Source organism: Eulemur rufifrons, chromosome 7, assembly GCF_041146395.1.
Source record: "Eulemur rufifrons isolate Redbay chromosome 7, OSU_ERuf_1, whole genome shotgun sequence".
NCBI classification, from domain to species: domain Eukaryota; kingdom Metazoa; phylum Chordata; class Mammalia; order Primates; family Lemuridae; genus Eulemur; species Eulemur rufifrons.
Genome location: NC_090989.1, coordinates 160,550,699 through 160,568,507, shown reverse-complemented (window position 1 = coordinate 160,568,507; position 17,809 = coordinate 160,550,699). Strand labels below are relative to the sequence as shown.

At 35.6% G+C, this 17,809-nt stretch overlaps 2 protein-coding genes across 18 annotated transcripts in view; one reads left to right on the top strand and one right to left on the bottom strand.

Moving 5' to 3' along the window:
• TASOR (transcription activation suppressor) overlaps positions 1 to 6,468 on the top strand; it is a 48,732-nt gene extending 42,264 nt beyond the window's left edge. For 3 of the 6 annotated variants that reach the window (XM_069475903.1, XM_069475902.1, XM_069475900.1), the window contains 6 exons: positions 1,521 to 1,643; positions 2,371 to 2,530; positions 2,983 to 3,091; positions 4,407 to 4,585; positions 4,792 to 4,956; positions 5,845 to 6,468. In XM_069475903.1, the coding sequence (XP_069332004.1) occupies positions 1,521 to 1,643; positions 2,371 to 2,530; positions 2,983 to 3,091; positions 4,407 to 4,585; positions 4,792 to 4,956; positions 5,845 to 6,377 (1,269 nt within the window). In that variant the 3' untranslated portion in view covers positions 6,378 to 6,468. Of the gene's footprint in view, positions 1 to 1,520; positions 1,644 to 2,370; positions 2,531 to 2,982; positions 3,092 to 4,406; positions 4,586 to 4,791; positions 4,957 to 5,567 lie in introns of all 6 variants that reach the window. The other 3 variants (XM_069475906.1, XM_069475905.1, XM_069475904.1) reach the window with 1 other exon arrangement.
• A 1,087-nt stretch (positions 6,469 to 7,555) lies between these two features.
• Positions 7,556 to 17,809, bottom strand: part of CCDC66 (coiled-coil domain containing 66) — a 40,305-nt gene continuing 30,051 nt past the window's right edge. For 10 of the 12 annotated variants that reach the window (XM_069475918.1, XM_069475913.1, XM_069475917.1 and 7 more), the window contains 8 exons: positions 16,323 to 16,484; positions 14,677 to 14,821; positions 13,746 to 13,886; positions 11,319 to 11,812; positions 10,677 to 10,717; positions 9,631 to 9,890; positions 9,215 to 9,342; positions 7,556 to 7,826 (listed from right to left, as the gene is read on the bottom strand). In XM_069475918.1, the coding sequence (XP_069332019.1) occupies positions 7,740 to 7,826; positions 9,215 to 9,342; positions 9,631 to 9,890; positions 10,677 to 10,717; positions 11,319 to 11,812; positions 13,746 to 13,886; positions 14,677 to 14,821; positions 16,323 to 16,484 (1,458 nt within the window). In that variant the 3' untranslated portion in view covers positions 7,556 to 7,739. Of the gene's footprint in view, positions 7,827 to 9,214; positions 9,343 to 9,630; positions 9,891 to 10,676; positions 10,718 to 11,318; positions 11,813 to 13,745; positions 13,902 to 14,673; positions 14,822 to 16,322; positions 16,485 to 17,809 lie in introns of all 12 variants that reach the window. The other 2 variants (XM_069475909.1, XM_069475908.1) reach the window with 2 other exon arrangements.

Sequence of the window (17,809 nt, the reverse complement as noted above, 5' to 3'; positions counted from 1 at the left end):
TGTGGTTTCTTGGGAAGATGAAATCAGACTTACTAGAAATTCCTTGGTTGCATTTTTGCCTTGTATGATTGGATGTAGAGCTTCTCAACTTTTTCCCACCCCCAGCAGCATGATACCAAGCACAATATTCTGTGGGGACATAGCTGCATGTTAGTGTGGAGCTAGATGAAAGAATAGGGTTAGGGACAGTTCCCAGTGGGCTTAGTGTAACTCCACCTCCCTCCACCCCCGTCCACCTTCTTTTTTTAATGGATTTTAACATACCTATGTGACATTTAAATTAAGGGGCTAGGAAATGCATTTCCTTATGAAGGATGCTTTTAATCATTCTGGCATAGAACAAATCATATTTCTGTCATTATTTATATAGAAAAAAGACTGCTCTTTTACAAATCTGATAAGAAATCAGATTATAACTTTAATTTTTAATCAATATCCATTGGAAATTTTCCAACAAAAATACTACAGTAGAATAAAAGACTTTGAGTAGTGAAACTGATATAGTATTGTGTGACTTCAAGTGTTTTACTTAAATTGAATTTGCATTTAAAGCTTCTTAATGTGAAAAGATGGACTAAAAATTGCCAGCAGGCGTGTCGGACAGTAACTTACCTTTTGGTAAAGTATAAGCTGATCTGAAATCTACCCAGAAACTTCAAAGCTTAGAGCAAAATCAGTGCAGAAGATGCTGCATTAGTTTAGGGATACACAAAACATCCTCTGGGGGTATGACCCTTTCGGCAGCTCTTGAAAGAGCAGATTTATCAGATAAACTGGATTTTGATTATGGCTATCTGACCAGCTGTGATTAAGAATATTAATCTCCTGTATCCGTAAAATGAGGAATGTGACCTCCAGGATCCTGCAGTTTGCTTCAGGGTTCAGGATTCCACCAGCAAGCAAAGAGTGAAAGGACTACTGTGAAAGGTAGTACCATGTCACCAGTGCAGAGGGAGGTGTTAGTTGGGAGAGTACTTTGAAGGGCAAAGCTGAACAGAAATGGCTAATTAGTATGTGAATACCATTGTATGTACTGACGTTTTATACAGATGCTTTTTGAGCTATTCTGAGTTAAAGGAGCTACGGCGGTCATAAAAGTGCTTTGTAGTTCTGAAGGAGTGTCCTTCAGATACCCCTTTTGAAGCAGACCCTCGGTTATTTGCAGCAGTACTATTGGAAAGGAAAATAGGAGCTAGGGCGGTTAATGACTGAGCTCTGGGTGGCCCATAATAACTAAGGAAGCTAGGTTAAAAACCTGAGCTAATCTGTTGTTCTTATGGTTCTTTCTGTTACCCTACACTGGCTTTTTCTTGGCTTTGATAGCACTGTAACATTGGGACTGTGAAGCTGACCTTTAGAAGAGCAGATTTGATGGTGTCTGAGGTCTCCCAGAGTATAAGTTCATCGATAACAGTGTCCTCGTAGTAGTTAAGCTTACTAGTTTATCTTGCATTTTTGGTGTTAAATTGGTGTTTACAAAAAAGCTTTTTAATGTTGATTTAGTTGTTTTTCTTTCACAGGAGTATCTTACCAAATTAGGCAATACAGAATGCCATCCAGAACAGTTTTTGGAAAGAAGATCAAAATTAGATAAACTGTTGATTATTATTCAAAATGAAGACATTGCAGGTTTCATTCACAAGGTAGACTATTAAATCAAATTCACTACTTACTTGGTTTTAAAAAACTCCCTTATTTTTAAATCTTAATGTAAGACTAAAGCTTTTGTTTTTAAAATAAGCTTTAAAGGAGATAAAATTTCAAGGAGCCTTCTATGAATCACCTTGTGAGATTCAAGTTTGTACCTCCACAAAATTTTAAATTGCTGCACATCACAGATCTTCCCTACTACTCAAATAGTTAAGACTAATAAAAGTACTGAATCCTTGAATGCCAGCAGGTCTGCTGACTTTTATATTGTTCTCTTCTTCATTTGTATGTCCCAGGCAAAACCTTTTTGTGCCAAACTATCCCCCTTTTCCCTTAGATTTGGAGGTACTTGGCTCATCTTAGGAGCCTTTCTCACGAGGTCCTGCTGGTCTTTTAAGCCTTTGCTGACTGTTGCAGTATCCCATTACAGACAAGTTAGGACATTTGTCCATTTTGTGTTTTCTGGTCTATTATCAGCTCCTTTTCCTTAGTGTTCTGTTCATTGTAGGTCCCAGTATATAAATACTGGTTTATATATTGAGAAATTATGTTGGGAATATTACTTTTGTGTGCGGCTTTCCAGAGGCAACGCACTAAATATAGATAGGTGAGCCATAATGCATTTTGTTAGACTTTTCCTATAGGTTACTTCACACTTAAGTCTATCATTTCATTCCCTTATCCTTCCTTATTTCTATTTTTATTTTGGTATTTAAACAGGTACCTGGCTTGGTGACTTTAAAGAAGCTCCCCTCTGTTAGTTTTGCTGGTGTTGATAGCCTGGATGATGTTAAAAATCATACATACAATGAATTATTTGTATCTGGTGGTTTTATCGTGTCTGATGAATCAATTCTAAATCCAGAGGTTGTCACAATTGGTAAGATGATGTGTTCTTTTAAGCATGAAACTTCTCTCCTGACTCTTACACTTTTTAATGTATTGTCCACATATTCTGCCATTGCCAGATAACTACTACATTTCAATCTTTTCCTTAGCTTTTCTTACCTCAGATTTCTTTCCCATTTTCTTAGTCTTATAAATCATTTCCTCTAAATCTGGTGTTAAGTCTCTCTGCACCTGCTGCAGTTGGATCACCTCTGGTTTGTTATTGTCATCATTGTCATCAACTTTTTTATGTATAGAGGTTATGTTCTTTGAGCTTTAGGGATATGTAGCTCTTACTCCCTTAGAAGGGAAAGAAGAGAAATGAAAATAATACATAGGAGAGTAGGTGTTTCTACATAATATGAACAAGCACTTCTTCCATAATTCACTTGTGGAGTAACTGTTATTTATTGAATTAAAAATGAACTTCATTATCTCTAACAGAGAACCTTAAAAATTTTTTGACATTCCTTGAAGAACTTAGTACTCCAGAAGGAAAATGGCAATGGAAAGTCCACTGTAAATTTCAGAAAAAACTAAAGGAACTAGGCAGGTAAGATTTGGAAAATTAACTACATAATGGTTATTGATTTTTAACATTGTGCTCACAAGATTTCTTTCTTTTCCCATATTTGTAGATTATGGATGTTCCTCAGTTTTCACAGATGTCTGTAGCCAGCCATAAGGGAGTACAGACACTGAATTACTCTAGCCTTTGTAAGAGCAAACAGTATTCTTGTTTAATTAGAAGTTTGTTGAAATTTCTAGTTATATGTATAGGTAAAATTAGTTTAATCTTTGCCACTTGTGGGTTTAGAATAATCAACCTGTGTAATGATTAGCTTTTTTTTCTCTAAATTGAACTGTATATGCCAGTTAGGTCACGTCTTCTCCCAGTTGAGGACTACCTTAAGTAGCTAATAAAGTCGCATTTTTGGACAAGGGTTAATCTTGACCATATGAGGATTTATTGTTAGGACATTCATTCATGTAATTTCTAACATGCCTAGAAGTCACTCCTCAAAGTGAGGTCCTTGGAGCACTAATCACTTGAGAGATTACACAAATGACTAAATGTAATCAGATGAGTTTCAGACTCTACTAGTAGAGCCCATAAAATGTGCTTACCCATTAAAGGATCTGAGAAACTCTAGTTAAGAATTTTGTTTTATATTGTGTCAATCAGCATTTCCTAAATTTAGACCATAAAACTTATTTCTTGAAATACCTATTAATATTCCATGGCATACTCTTCAGAAAATTCAGTCTTAAATAATTTTAAAGTGTTAAACTTTTTGTAGCAATTCACTTTTTTAAACTTGTTCATCTTCAAAGCCTGTGAAGTAGGCTTAGGGTAAGTCTTACTCAGAGAACAAACACTGAGACCCAAAGGTGTGGCTTGTCTAGAGTTATTAGTAACCTCATCTTTCTGACAACCACCACTGATTTCTTCAGTTGTTGCCCTGCCTTGCAGTATAGAGAAATAGCTCAGAGCCATGTATTATACTTTTTGAAGGAAAAATATACTTTTTTTTGGTCCTGAGTCCTTCCTTAAAGTTGGTAAGTTAGTAAAGCTAAAAGTAACTATAATTTATTATTTTGTAAGTAGAATGATTGAGACTTAAGCCTAAGCTAAATAGCTGGCCCTCAGGCCTTGCACCAAGAAACCACTGGACTTAATGTGGTCACATAATTTTTGCTCATCCTCTCTCCTAAAAATCACCCCTGCATCAGGCAACGGTCTAAAGCAGTGCAGTTGTCATTTGTAGCCTTAATTGAGACATTAGGGTTTTAATTCCTAGCAAAAATTTCCATACTAAATTTCAAAAGTGCAGACCCAGATACTGAACTGCTTAATAACTTCACAGATTGAATGCTAAAGCTCTAAGTCTGTTGACACTTCTGAATGTCTATCAGAAGAAACATCTGGTTGAAATTTTGTCATACCACCACTGTGATTCACAAACTCGAAATGCTCCAGAATTGGATTGCCTTATCAGACTTCAGGCTCAGAACATACAGCAACGACACATAGTCTTTTTAACAGGTAAAGAGAGCACTCTAAGCTTTATACTATGAATATAGGAATGTGGACAAAAGGATTTTGTGGGGCTGTGGTGGGTGTTGACTGTTAAGCTATGATCTGAAAATGTAGAAGAAAGGATTTATGAGGGCTGGGGGGCAGGCATTGTTATTTACCCATGCATATTTTCAGTGCTTTATACATGAATTTTTTTTTTTTTTTTTTTTAAGAGAAGAACGTCAAGATGCTTTCCAGTTACACAGAGAATGGAATAGTGGTTGCAACTGCTGAAGACTTTATGCAAAATTTTAAAAATCTTGTGGGCTATCACAACTCAGTCACAGAAGAAAACCTTCCACTGCCTGGTGCTAATGAGACTCTTGAGTCGCAGTCAGGTAACTTTTCAGTAGTTTTCATTTTCTTTAGGGCATAGAGAAAAAGAGCAATGGTTTTGCTATTTTGAAATAATGAAATGGCCTATTTTGAAGCCACTCACCTCAGTGTAAATAGCCTTAGGGAAAATGTTTCAAGAGATTTATTCTTAGTACTTAGCATGCACAAGAGTTCCTCATTTATTATACTGTAGTCAATACAAGTTTGTTAGTTACTATAGATTATGCATTTCTGTCTGTACTATAGACAGTACATACTACGGAGTATGCATTTTCTCTTTGAGAGTATGGAAGCATTATTGGCTGCTGTTGTCAACAAAGGGGTCATATTAAGAAAAAAGTAGAAAACCAGATATGGAGATAGGGCTACTAAATCTCCCCAAATATATAAGGCAATTTAATTACCAGACAGGGCTATCATAGCTTTAGTCTTTTCTGAGATGACCTCTGCTGATTCCAGGTTTTATGTAAAATGAAAAATACACTTTTGTTTTTGATTGAAAAGCAGAGATGATCAAACATATGATAAAGCAGTTTAGTAATCCAGTGAAGCTAGATGTCAAATTTTATTTCATATTTGTCTTGTCAAATACTGAATTACCGTATAACTTTAGATGCTGTTTTGACATTAACCCCTTTGGAGCTGGGAGTTGGGATTTCCCAACATTAAACGTGAACACATTTCGCAGAAGCTTTTAGCATCGGATTATCTGGACATTCACACCTAGTGTGAGTGTTGTGACTAAGTGAACTTGTGGCAGAAGACCAAGCTTTAAGGGATTGTGGACTTGCAGACCCTGACGCGTTATATTGTGTGAGTAGTGTATAATTTTCAAACTTAAACAAATTGTGTATTTCAATAGAGGAGGACTTTTTGTTTTTTAAATGTAGCTCTTTTAGAAAACGATGAAAAGGATGAAGAGGATATGTCTCTGGATTCAGGGGATGAAATCTCACAAATAGAAGTATACAGCAATTTTCATTCAGAAATATTGGCGAAAGAGACCAAAGGATCACGTGGAACAGATCAAAAAACGAATATTCAAATTGATTTACAGTCGTCTCTTGACGTGCAAAACAGTTTATTAGAAGATAAGACTTACCAAGTTGATTCTGAAGAGAGAGCGCCTATTCATATAGTAGGTGCTGAAGGAGAGAACAGCAATTCAACAGAACAAGATTTGTATAGCAACTTTCAGTTTTATCACAGTCAATTAAATATGTCCCATCAGTTTAGTCATCTTAATGTTCTCACTCATCAGACATTTTTGGGGACACCATATGCCCTTTCATCAAGTCAGTCTCAAGAAAATGAAAATTACTTTTTATCTGCTTATACTCAAAGCTTGGATACAGATAAGTCTCCATCTCCATTAAGTTGGGGAAAAAGTGATTCTTCCAGGCCATATTCAAAAGAGAAATAATTACAGTAACTTTTTTTTAATAGGTTGTTGTGGACTTTTTCTGTTTCTTAAAAGTGAATTAACAATTTGTATTTCATTCTCTAAAAAAAGGTTTCTTGTCCTTTTCCCAAATGTTTTTTTTTCTCTTATTTAAATCATGATGGCCTGTAACAGTTGAAGCATCTAAAAATTGAAATAAATATATATATATTTTTAACATATATTGTACTTGAATTATCTCATGTTGGCACTTTTAAGTTTTACATTTGTATGTCACCTGTACTTGGGCTTGTACTTGAGCTTCAAATTGAAGCCTGTTTTATATGTAAAACCAGATGTTTGCAGAAGGATGGTAAAGAGCAATGGCTTTTTCTTCCTCTAATGTCAGATGATACAAAACTACTTTTGCTGAAATGAATTTCAGCTATTGTATTTATTTTGATTTAAGCTTTTATATAGTGTTTTTACACAGGTATAAGCCAATGATGTTAATAAATATTTACAGGATTTTGGCTCAATACCTGAAGATTTATCTAACAAAGCAGTTTCATTTAGGTAATAGAAACTATGTACACAGGACTCACTATCAAGCAGCATTATTTTTTATCTTTAGGCTTAGCCATGTAAAAACTGCCTGTCACTAAAATTCTGATAACTTTTTGAGAATATTTGATAATTTTCAGTGCTTTGTGTGATCTTTGATTTAACCAAATTTATGTTTATATTTCAAAAGATGATAGGTTTCTGTTTATCAAAGGCAATGGACAAACTTTAGATTTTAAACTGGTAGTCTTAGAAAAATGGAAATACATTTCTGAGGTGGTCTCAGTAGTAGTAATTAGCATTTAAGCACGTTAGTGCTATACTTGAAATTATATGGTGGAAATCTAACAACTGCCTTTCCTTACTAGCTTGTCATAAAAACAGGATTTAGAGAAAGAAAAAAATTTCCACCAGCGCCTAAGATGAATTTTAGTAAAAAATTAGTCTACATATGTTGGTAAGTCAGACAGACCTTTGGTACCTCAAAAGTACTTCTGGTAGAACAAAATGCATGAGTGGTACTTCAGTTAGTAAGTTCCATAAAAAGTATGGAAGAACATTAATAGGTCAGTAACTCCAGCCTATAATAAGGTAAGTAGAAAGTGTTATTATAGGGCTTAAATACTCAGATTGTGACACAGCAGAAAAATTTTTTTTACTAAGCTTTTACAAAAAATTATTTATTATATTTTAAAAGTACAGCACTTATATGTAATGTACAAGTTTTTAATGAGCATTTAAAAAATAAATCTAGGCTATTTGAAAAATCCAGTCGAGCCATGAACACATTTTATAATTTGGAAGACACAAATCAAATGTTAAGGATTTGGTTTTCTACATTTAAAACGAAGAACTAAAATTCTCTTCTTGATTTGCAGCTAAAGGCATGAAATTAGTTTCCAACTCCTTTTGCTTCTGGAGAAGGCCCTGAAATCACATTGATACGTTAGTAAGCTGTGCAAGCCAACTTGCAAATGACTCCTATATTACATATTCCTGTCCTGTTAATCTAGAATTATATGTACTTGGAAAATATTACATAAGTAGCTCAGGATAGGATAGAGTATCTTTATCATATTAAATTTTTACTCAAAAAATTTTTCAGTAATTCTTACACTAAACATTTGGATACTATGTAACTATTACATATTTGTAAGATTATATTTTTAGGATAAAAACCAATAGGGATGACTTTTCATAATTTCATAACTATGATAATAAGATAAAATCCTCCCTTATCCCCACCCCCCAAGTGCTCTTAAAATGGTTATCTTGACTGCACTCTAACCTTAGTGTCTAAAACAAGGGCCCTGCTGAAATAAGACTGGGTACTGTATCGGTGGGCAAATGTACACACCACTCTTTCCCTCACAACTTTTTTTCCGTTAAGCTAGAAGTAAAAAAACACCTTGTTCACTGTAAAGGAAAATTTGCGTCAAATCTTTACTGTGTGAGTTAGTTACTAAGGCTAAACTATATAAAACTCTCAAGTTTACTTAACCACGGTTAACATTTAAAAAACTAAGGACACTTTATTACTTTCTTAATAACCCTGTTATTGGTTTGTCTTCACATGAGTAAATGGGCCAAAGTGGACTGATTTTCTAGCTCTATTATAGAGGGAAAGAATGGGGTAAGCAATATCTGAACCAACATTGTAAAATACAGAAAGTTGGTAAATGACTGAATGTGGGAAAGGGCACTCCCTCTAACAGCACAACTTATTTTTCCCAAATAAAAAGTATATAAACAAATCAAAACTGCCTGTAGAACCAATTTTGCAAGCATTAAAGTCCAGGGGATAGGTTATAGCTTTGGAGCAAAGTTATAATGTTTACTTGTTGTAATATGAGACTAAGATAATGAGAAGTCACAACTGGTCTGGGAGAAAAAGTAGTCTGGTAAGGTTATACATATAATTTCACACTGAATTATATTATTCTTTGGGACAGATGTCAATGTTCTGTTCTAAACACTGGCAACACATTTTTTAAAAAGCATGGGCTATTTGCTGAGAATTTATTAAAGCATAATTGTGTATTTTTTGTCTTTGGTTTTAGGGTCTTATTGATCATGTTTTACCATTCAAATGTATGCATTTTTTACTCAATAAAATTGTCTTAATATTAGAACTGTCTCATGATGTCATATTGGAAAATATTCTTAAAGATGGTAATGGGAAAACAAATCCAAGGAAAGTCCCATTTTTTTCCTTAAAAACTGGGCTGCAGTAAAGCCACATAAAATACTTAGCCATTCAATTCTCCCTTACAAAAAGAACAGTCACATATACACTTGGTGAAAAGGTTATTTACCTGTCTCAGTTCTGAAAGTCCCTTAAGGATTGCTTGCTGTCGATCCCTGTTTCTCACCAAGTTAGGATTAAGAAGGGGATCCCTGACATGGTCACAGTCAAATAACTGCTGCTGTTCCTGGTCACAGTCTGAAGCCAGATGAAAGTGACAAAAGTCAAATACATTAATAATGATATAGCTGTATACTGTAGTACTCTAAGGGTTCACTAATAAATTCGTATCCCAGGAAAGTACTAAGCAACATTTCAGGAATTATTTCCACCTCTCCAGGGGCAACTCTTAGTAGGGCAACCCTTAGTAAGACTTTCTAGAACAAAGGGCAGAAATGACTAATTTGGAAGTTAAATTTAGGAGTTGGGAGTTCACACTGATCTTCGATTTTTTTTTTTACAGTAACAATACTTATATACACTTACCTTGTAAATTCTGGTACTGAGGGTCCTGTGTTGAAGGCCCAGACAATGGTGCATCTGGATCAAGATAATAGATCTCATTTGTTCGGACATAGGGAATAAAATGGGATGGTTCAGAAATTCCCGGTGATAATTCCGTTTCACTACCTCCTGAGACTGGATTCTCTCTTTCAAAGGTACTGTTTTTTAGTGGTAAGTGTAAAGGATTAGTCTGAGTTTGTTGGGTTCTGTTTTTCACTGCTGGAACTGGTGATGACTGAGACCTATTTACAAAACAAAACAATTATAGACTGAAGCTTTAATTCAAAAATATCTCTTTAATCACATTTTAATTTATTTTAAATGTACCTCTAACATCTCAAGGAAGTTCTACAATAACTCCATAAAATAGAAAGAGATTAATTTGTGTTTTTACTAGCACTAGCTAAGATATATGTACTCTAGTACAAGGGGGAATTAAATAACTAGATCCTGAGGATCAGTGCTTGGCTGGCTTAATTTGAGCCTAATACTGCTCCTTAGATAATTCACCATAAAATCATCTGAAGTAAACTTGCTTTTTAGGCCCCCATTCTGAGATAACTCTAAACCAGCTGGTTCATGTACAAAAGAATAAAAATTCTAATGGTTCTAAATCTGCCATTATTAACTTCTCACTGTCCTATCAGTCATTTCCCACCCCACCCCCCATCCAATCAAAATGCCTATTCCACTGTTGACATACCTGGAAAATCAAAACGGCTTAGCTAAGTATGGAGATAATGGAAACTTGCCCACATTGCTGCCCAGGCTCAGTCCAACTCCAGTGAAAGTGCCACCCTATTCTTTAAACCTCTCACCTGGAAGCCATATCTTTTCCTATTACTGTCTTCATATATGTATGTGCCTAATATCACTTAGATTTTGAGGGTTAAAAAAAAATTTTTTTTTTCAAGAGACAGGGTCCCTGTTGCCCAGGCTAAGATCATATTGAGTAGGTGTTTTGTGCTATTTCTGTCCCACACAGAAAATGACAACTGGCTATGGAATTAATCTGTTAAATAACATACCTTTCCTTGCTGCATGAATTAATTTTCAGAGGCTCTTCTTCCTAAAAGATGGATAAATAAATGCAGAAAAAAATCCATAGCATTTCTATATGTCCCCACAAATATTTTTAGTGGTTACTTGTTGAAATAATCCGAGGGTAATATTTGAGTAACAATGCCCAATGGAGCAGAGATTTTTTTATTTTTCCAGTTAGACTAATCCAGTAAGTACCAATCTCCCAAATTGTCTTCTGGACTGACTATATCAACAAGCGTTTTAAATGGGTATTTGAATAGAGTAGCATTCATCCTACAGAAGTTGTTCAAGTGTAAACTTTTTCTGTACTACATAGTAAATGTTCTCAGCTTTCTGAGCAATACGATTTCTATTCTACTCCCCAACTCTGCTGTAAAATGAAGCCAGCCATAGACAATGAGCGTGGCTGTGTTCCTACTAAACTTTATTTACAAAAGCAGACAGCAGAGTGGATTTGCCCATAGGCTGTAGAGTATGCTGACCCCTAACACAAACTAAAGCAAATTTCTGTTAAACTCTTGTGTAAACAGCCTTATCAAAACATGCATGTGGGGAACACTGTTTTGAATCTAGAAACATCAATACCTACACTTAAGCATATCTTTTTAAAGACAGAAGAGTTTTACCTTTTTGACTAGATGCCACCTGAACTTTGACTCAGTTTCTTGATGAGATGAATGAAAATCTTCTGGTGACGTGCCTCTATTTTGAGAGAGGTGTCCAGGATTATTTCTTTCTACCAAATGAAGCAGTTCCATCCGCCTTCTTACTTTTTTTTCTTCTCTCTGCTTTTGAAGCTGTTTAGGGTACTTTTCTGATGCTGGAATATACCTTTTGAGTGGCTTATTTATATTCCAATCAGGCCTTTGATGGCATTTCTTCATGTGTTTTGTTTGTTTCTCTGTTCTTGCAAACTGATTACACTGGTCATTATACCAACTATTTTCTTTTTCTAAGTTAGCTCCTTTACCCTGACTTATTTCTTGCTTGTTTTTCTTAGAGTTAAACTCTCCACTAAATTCTGCTGAAATCCCGGGAGATGAGCAATTTATGATTTCCCTCCCTGTTAATGATCCACAATGTGATTCTGCATTGGTGACTATTCCTGTATTTAAGTCATCTAAAAAAAAAGTTTCAGATGATTCATTTAAAAGTATTATACAATATAACAAGACTTACCATTTTAACCAATAATTTTATTAGTTACTGCCCTCTAAGACTGCTTTTCTTTTAAGTTTTCAAAACTAAAACTCTATGCCCATTAAAGAACAATTCCCCATTTCCCCTTCCCAGCTGATAGCAACCACCATTCTATCTTCTGTTTCTATGAATTTTCTATTCTAAATACCTCACATAAATGGAGTCACATTTACCTTTTTGTGATTGACTTACCCAGGATAATGTCCTCAAGGTTCATCCATGTTGTGGCATGTGTCAGAATTCCCTTTTTAAATGCTGAACCATTGTGTGTATACCACATTTTATTTATCCATTCATCTGACCATGAACTGGTGGCTTCCACATTTTGGCTATTATAAACAATGCTGCTGTGCATAACAGAGGTGTCCAAATATCTAGTTGAGGCCTTCCTTTCAGTTTTTGAGATATATACCCAGAAGTGGAATTGGTAGATCATATGGTAATTCTATTTTTAATCTTTTGAGGACCTGCCATATTGTCTTCTATAGCAGCTGCACCAATTTACATTTCCACAAACAGTGCACAAAGGTTCCAATTTCACAAAAACTTCCATCTTAACCATTTTTGAGCATACATTTCAGTAGCACTGAGTATACCCACAATGCCACACAATCACTAACACCATCTAACATCATACCATGCAGCTAACTTGGTACTGTATTAGAGTCTAAAATTAATTGGCAGAATACAGTACTGTTAGGAAAAGGATTTCCTTAAAACATTTTGTGTCTGAGGCTACCCAACTCCAGAGTGGCTTAGACAATATCATCTCCTAACTTATGGCCAACCAAATTGGTTTTTGTCTCTTTTTAAGTTGCCATGGAATGCCCAAGGACTAACAGAAGAGTCCACTTGTAACTAGTTTAAAAAGTATAAAAGATTTCCTAGAAGTTATTTTTAAAAAAAAATTTCCAAGGCAGGTGGAGGGCTGAAAGGCTGAAGGGCCTCATGATCATGGAGACCTATGATAATACCCAACATAGGTATTAACTTATTACCTATTTAAAAATTTAAAACCAACACATTAAAAGATGCTCAATATCATCAGTCACTGGGGAAATTCAAATCAAAACCACATCATAAGATACTACTTCACAGCCACTAGAATAACAAGTATGGCAAGGATACCGAGAAATCAGAACCCTCATACATTGCTGGTAGGAATGTAAAATGGTACAGCTGCTCTGGAGAACTGTTGGGTAGTTCCTCAAACTGCTAACCATATTTATCATATGAATTAGCAATTCTCTTCTCTCTAAAGTACTAAAAACATACATGTCCATGCAAAAACTTGTGCATGAATGTTCATAGCATATTCATAATAGCCAAAAGGTACAAATAACCCAAATGCCCATCAACTCATGAATGAAGCAAATGTGGAATATCCATACAATGGAAAATTCAGTGATAAAAAGATATGCAGTACCAAAACATGCTACAACATATGAACCTTAAAACACTATGCTAAGTGACAGAAGCCAGTCACAAAAGACCACATATGGTATGATTCCAACTAGACGAAATGTCCAGAACAGGCAAATATTCAAAGACAGAAAGTGAACTGGAGAGAGGGGACTGCTAATAGGTTTCCTTTTAAAGTGATGAAAATGTCCTAAAATTCTGGTGATGGTTACACAACTCTGAACATACCAAAAAACACTGAACTGTACTTTTTTAAAGGACAAATTTATGGTATGTAACATCTCAACACAGCTATTACCCCTTTATTTTCTAACTCAATCTTACTGAAAACCTCAAATTTCTTTAATTTTTAAACTTTAACTTAATTTTAATTGCTTTATTTGTGACTTTAATTTTAAGTAAATTTTAAATCACAATTTCTATACAAATACCTGTTTGTACACCAGTATCCTTCTTACGAGAAACTGCAGAATTGATATATGTATTCAGTTCACCACTGACTTCATCAGATTCATGTCTTGAATTTGAAATGTTGTTAGTGGATGTATTATATTCCACTTGTATTGTATCAACTGACAATGAGAAATAAATTATCTGATAAAAATGACATTAAGGAATATTAATAGAAATTTTATATAGCAGCAACTGAAATATTCACAAGACTTTTAGTTTAATCAGAATGAACATGGTAATAAAAATTTAGAAGAGCTAACCTAAATTTTCTTACAAGAGGTTACCAACATTCTTATCCCTTCCTAAATTTAGGGAGATCACTTATTTTTTTCTTTATAAAAATGGGCACAAAAGTATACATTTTACCTATGTCACAGGGTTATTGTGAGCAACACATAAAATGTGAAAAGATAGCAGAAAGTATAACCTTATTTAGTTCTACTTTTAAAGCAATTTTCCAAATAAACATTTCTAAAGTTACATTATTTAAAGTCTAAAATTCCTCTAAAAATATTTAGTTAATACATGTATTAAAGGTATAAAATAGACAACTATTGGCCAGGTGTGGTGGCTCACACCTGTAATCCTAGCACTCTGGGAGGCCGAGGCGGGTGGATTGTTTGAGCTCAGGAGTTTGAGGCCAGCCCGAGGAAAAGCGAGACCCCGTCTCTCCTAAAAACAGAAAAATGAGCCAGGCATCATGGTGTGTGCCTATAGTCCCAGCTACTAGGGAGGCTGAAGCAGGAAGATTGCTTGAGCCCAGGAGTTTGAGGTTGCAGTGAGCTATGACGATGGCACTGCACTCTAGCCCAGATGACAGAGTGAGGCTGTCTCAAAAAAAAAAAAAAAACAATTTTTAAAAATCATCTTCAAAAAATACTATAAATAAAATTTTGGTTAAGCGCTTACCACCAAGGTTTTTAATCAATCTAGAAGTGTCATGTCCCTTTTGAGCCAATTCTCGGATTCTCTGTTCTTGTTTTAGTCTCTGTGCCAGTTCCTGTGCTCGCTGCATTGTCTGGAAAATCTCATTTGTCTTGAGAGTCATAATTTCCTATCAATAACAACATGTACACAGTTATTAAATACAATTAGTAAACACAGACTTGACTATTCTCTCAGTAAATATTTTCTAAGCTTCTCCTGTCTGTCAGATACTGGTCTAGATACTAGAGGTAGAACAGTCAACAGGACAAAGTTCCTGCCCTTTTGAAGCTGACATTTTAACATCTTTTTCTACAGCTACATTAAATCACAAATATGAGAGAACTCTCTTTATCCATTTCAAATTTATACTAATAAAGTTATCAAAAACTGATGGTCGGCCGGGCGCGGTGGCTCACGCCTGTAATCCTAGCACTCTGGGAGGCCGAGGTGGGCGGATCGTTTGAGCTCAGGAGTTCGAGACCAGCCTGAGCAAGAGCGAGACCCCATCTCTACTAAAAATAGAAAGAAATTATATGGACAGCTAAAAATATATATAGAAAAAATTAGCCGGGCATGGTGGCGCATGCCTGTAGTCCCAGCTACTCGGGAGGCTGAGACAGGAGGATCGCTTGAGCCCAGGAGTTTGAGGTTGCTGTGAGCTAGGCTGATGCCACGGCACTCACTCTAGCCTGGGCAACAGAGTGAGACTCTGTCTCAAAAAAAAAAAAAAAAAAAACAAAAACTGATGGTCAATTCTATCATAATTCTATTGAGTTTAAAAATAAATGTTAAGGTAAAACACAAGGTTTGTAGCCACTTCTTACAGTTCAAGCAAATGATAATACTTTGATTTCCTCATGTATATGGTTGCCACATGGAGTAGCTGGCTCAGCCTATTCAACTCAAGGAAATTGGAACCCAGACCATGTTTCCCTTTATCAGCCACTTTTGGACTAAAGGCTGCCAACTGGGAAAAGGCAAGAAAATGCAGAACCTGTGCTCTACTCTTTAAACCTTTAAATCTTTAGCAGCTGAATGTCTCTGTCAGGTCAGCTCAAACATGGCACTTGACATCACCATACTCAACTTGTCTGCACCACTTAATATAGGGGTTCTTCCAGCCAACCAGATATCTACTCTTTTATCAAAGGCCATTTAGCACATAGGAAACATCTAACACGACCACAAATTGTATCATCATTCCCCGCCAGTCATTCTGCAAATATGTGCACCTGTTTGCAAGTGAAAGGCCAATCATTTCTCTTAACTAGAAAAATTACACTAATAATTGCTTAGAAATGAAGCATAGATAACCCCTTGTATCTAGTAGATAAAAATCAAGCATATGGGTAGCTTTTGCTTTGTCCTATGATAACTTATCTTGACCTCATCCTTTAGCAGAAAGAAAAAGCCAAAGCAGTATAGCATTTGTGAGCTATATAATGTGAAATAAAACCTCAAGCTTCTCTCTTACTTTCCTAACTTTCTTCACCACAGGGGTTTAATGTTTCCACATATAGCTTCATAATTTCAAAATACATAGAAATGTTCAGCTTCTGGTTATTTTTCCTTTAAAAACATATCCATTTTTATTCTAAAATGTTAAAAGTTAGAATATAAATACCTACTTCCTTTTGCTTTTGCCTAAGTATGTCTTCTTCATACTGTTTCTGCATCTCTTCTCGTTCTCGTGCTAAGCGACGCTCCTCTTCTTGTTCTTCCTTCTTTCTTTGTTCTTCTTCCTGTTGCTTCTTTCTGCGCTTCTCTTCTACCTGAGCAGTGATGGCTTTCTAGTCATAAACAATCACATAAATCATTGTCACAAATAAGAATCCACGAACCATTTGTTCGGTGACTGTAGAATAAAATAAGTTTTATCAGGCTCAGCACCGTGGCTCAAGTCTGTAATCCCAGCACTTTGAGAGGCTGAGGCAAGAGGATCACTTGAGGCCAGAAGTTTTAGACCAGCCTAGGCAACATAGCAAGACCCTGTCTCTACAAAAAATAAAATTGAAATTAAAAAAATAAATAAAAGTTTTATATCATGGCCAGGCATGGTGGCTCATGCCTGTAATCCTAGCACTTTGCGAGGCAGGAGGATCACTTGAGGTCGGGAGTTCTAGACCAACCCGAGCAAGAGCAAGACCCCCGCCTTTACAAAAAAATAGAAAAATAAGCCAGGGACCATGGCACATACCTGTAGTCCCAGCTACTTGAGAGACTGAGGCGACCGAGGCAGGAGAATTGCTTCAGCCCAGGAGTGTGAGGTTGCAGTGAGCTATGATGACACCACTGCACTCTATCCCAGGCAACAAAGCAAGACCCAGTCTCCAAAAAAAACAAAAAAACAAAAAACAAAAATAAATTTTATCGGTATACAGAAAGTATTATGTATATGAGTGAAGTGAAATGTCAAATTTCCTATGCATTTCTGCCATCTCCCACTTGTCCTGTGTCAAGTTCTGCATGCTTTTTCTTTCTCTCTCTCTTTTAACTTCCTATTTGAAACTTTTAAATACATGCTTTTTCTTCAATTCCAGGAGGGCTGTTAGGAGAAATGACAGAAAAACAACTGAAGAAGTAAGTTCAGTGCTTAGCATAGTGCCTGGTAAATAGCAGCTGCTCTATGTCTGCTCACTGAACTAAGGGTAACATTATGCCAAATTCATCAAATAACAAAGGTTTTAAAGAATCATTCAGACGTTTAAGTCCCTTTAGTATTAGATTAAAATTGGAGTTTTAATCTTAGCCTTGCTTATATTAATCTGCTAGATTTCTTAATCATAATTTTACTTCAACCCCCTATAGTTTTCTTTCAAAGAACTATTTATAATTCTCATCCTGAACAGAACTCAGAAAAAAGAAATTGATGAAAAAACATCCAATACTAACCCGAGACAGTACAAATTTATACAACTTATATATTAAAGACTTTGTCTATTAGAAGGCAGGTGGCTATAGTATGTGACATTGTCTAGTTCTCAGCATAAGCATAATTCTAGTAGCACAATGCAGATGGGGCAGGGATTAGATTCATCACAGGACTGGACAGGACCTGTGCTGTAAGTTTAGATCAGAATTTTAATTTCCATTCACTTAGGTATATGTTGGCCAT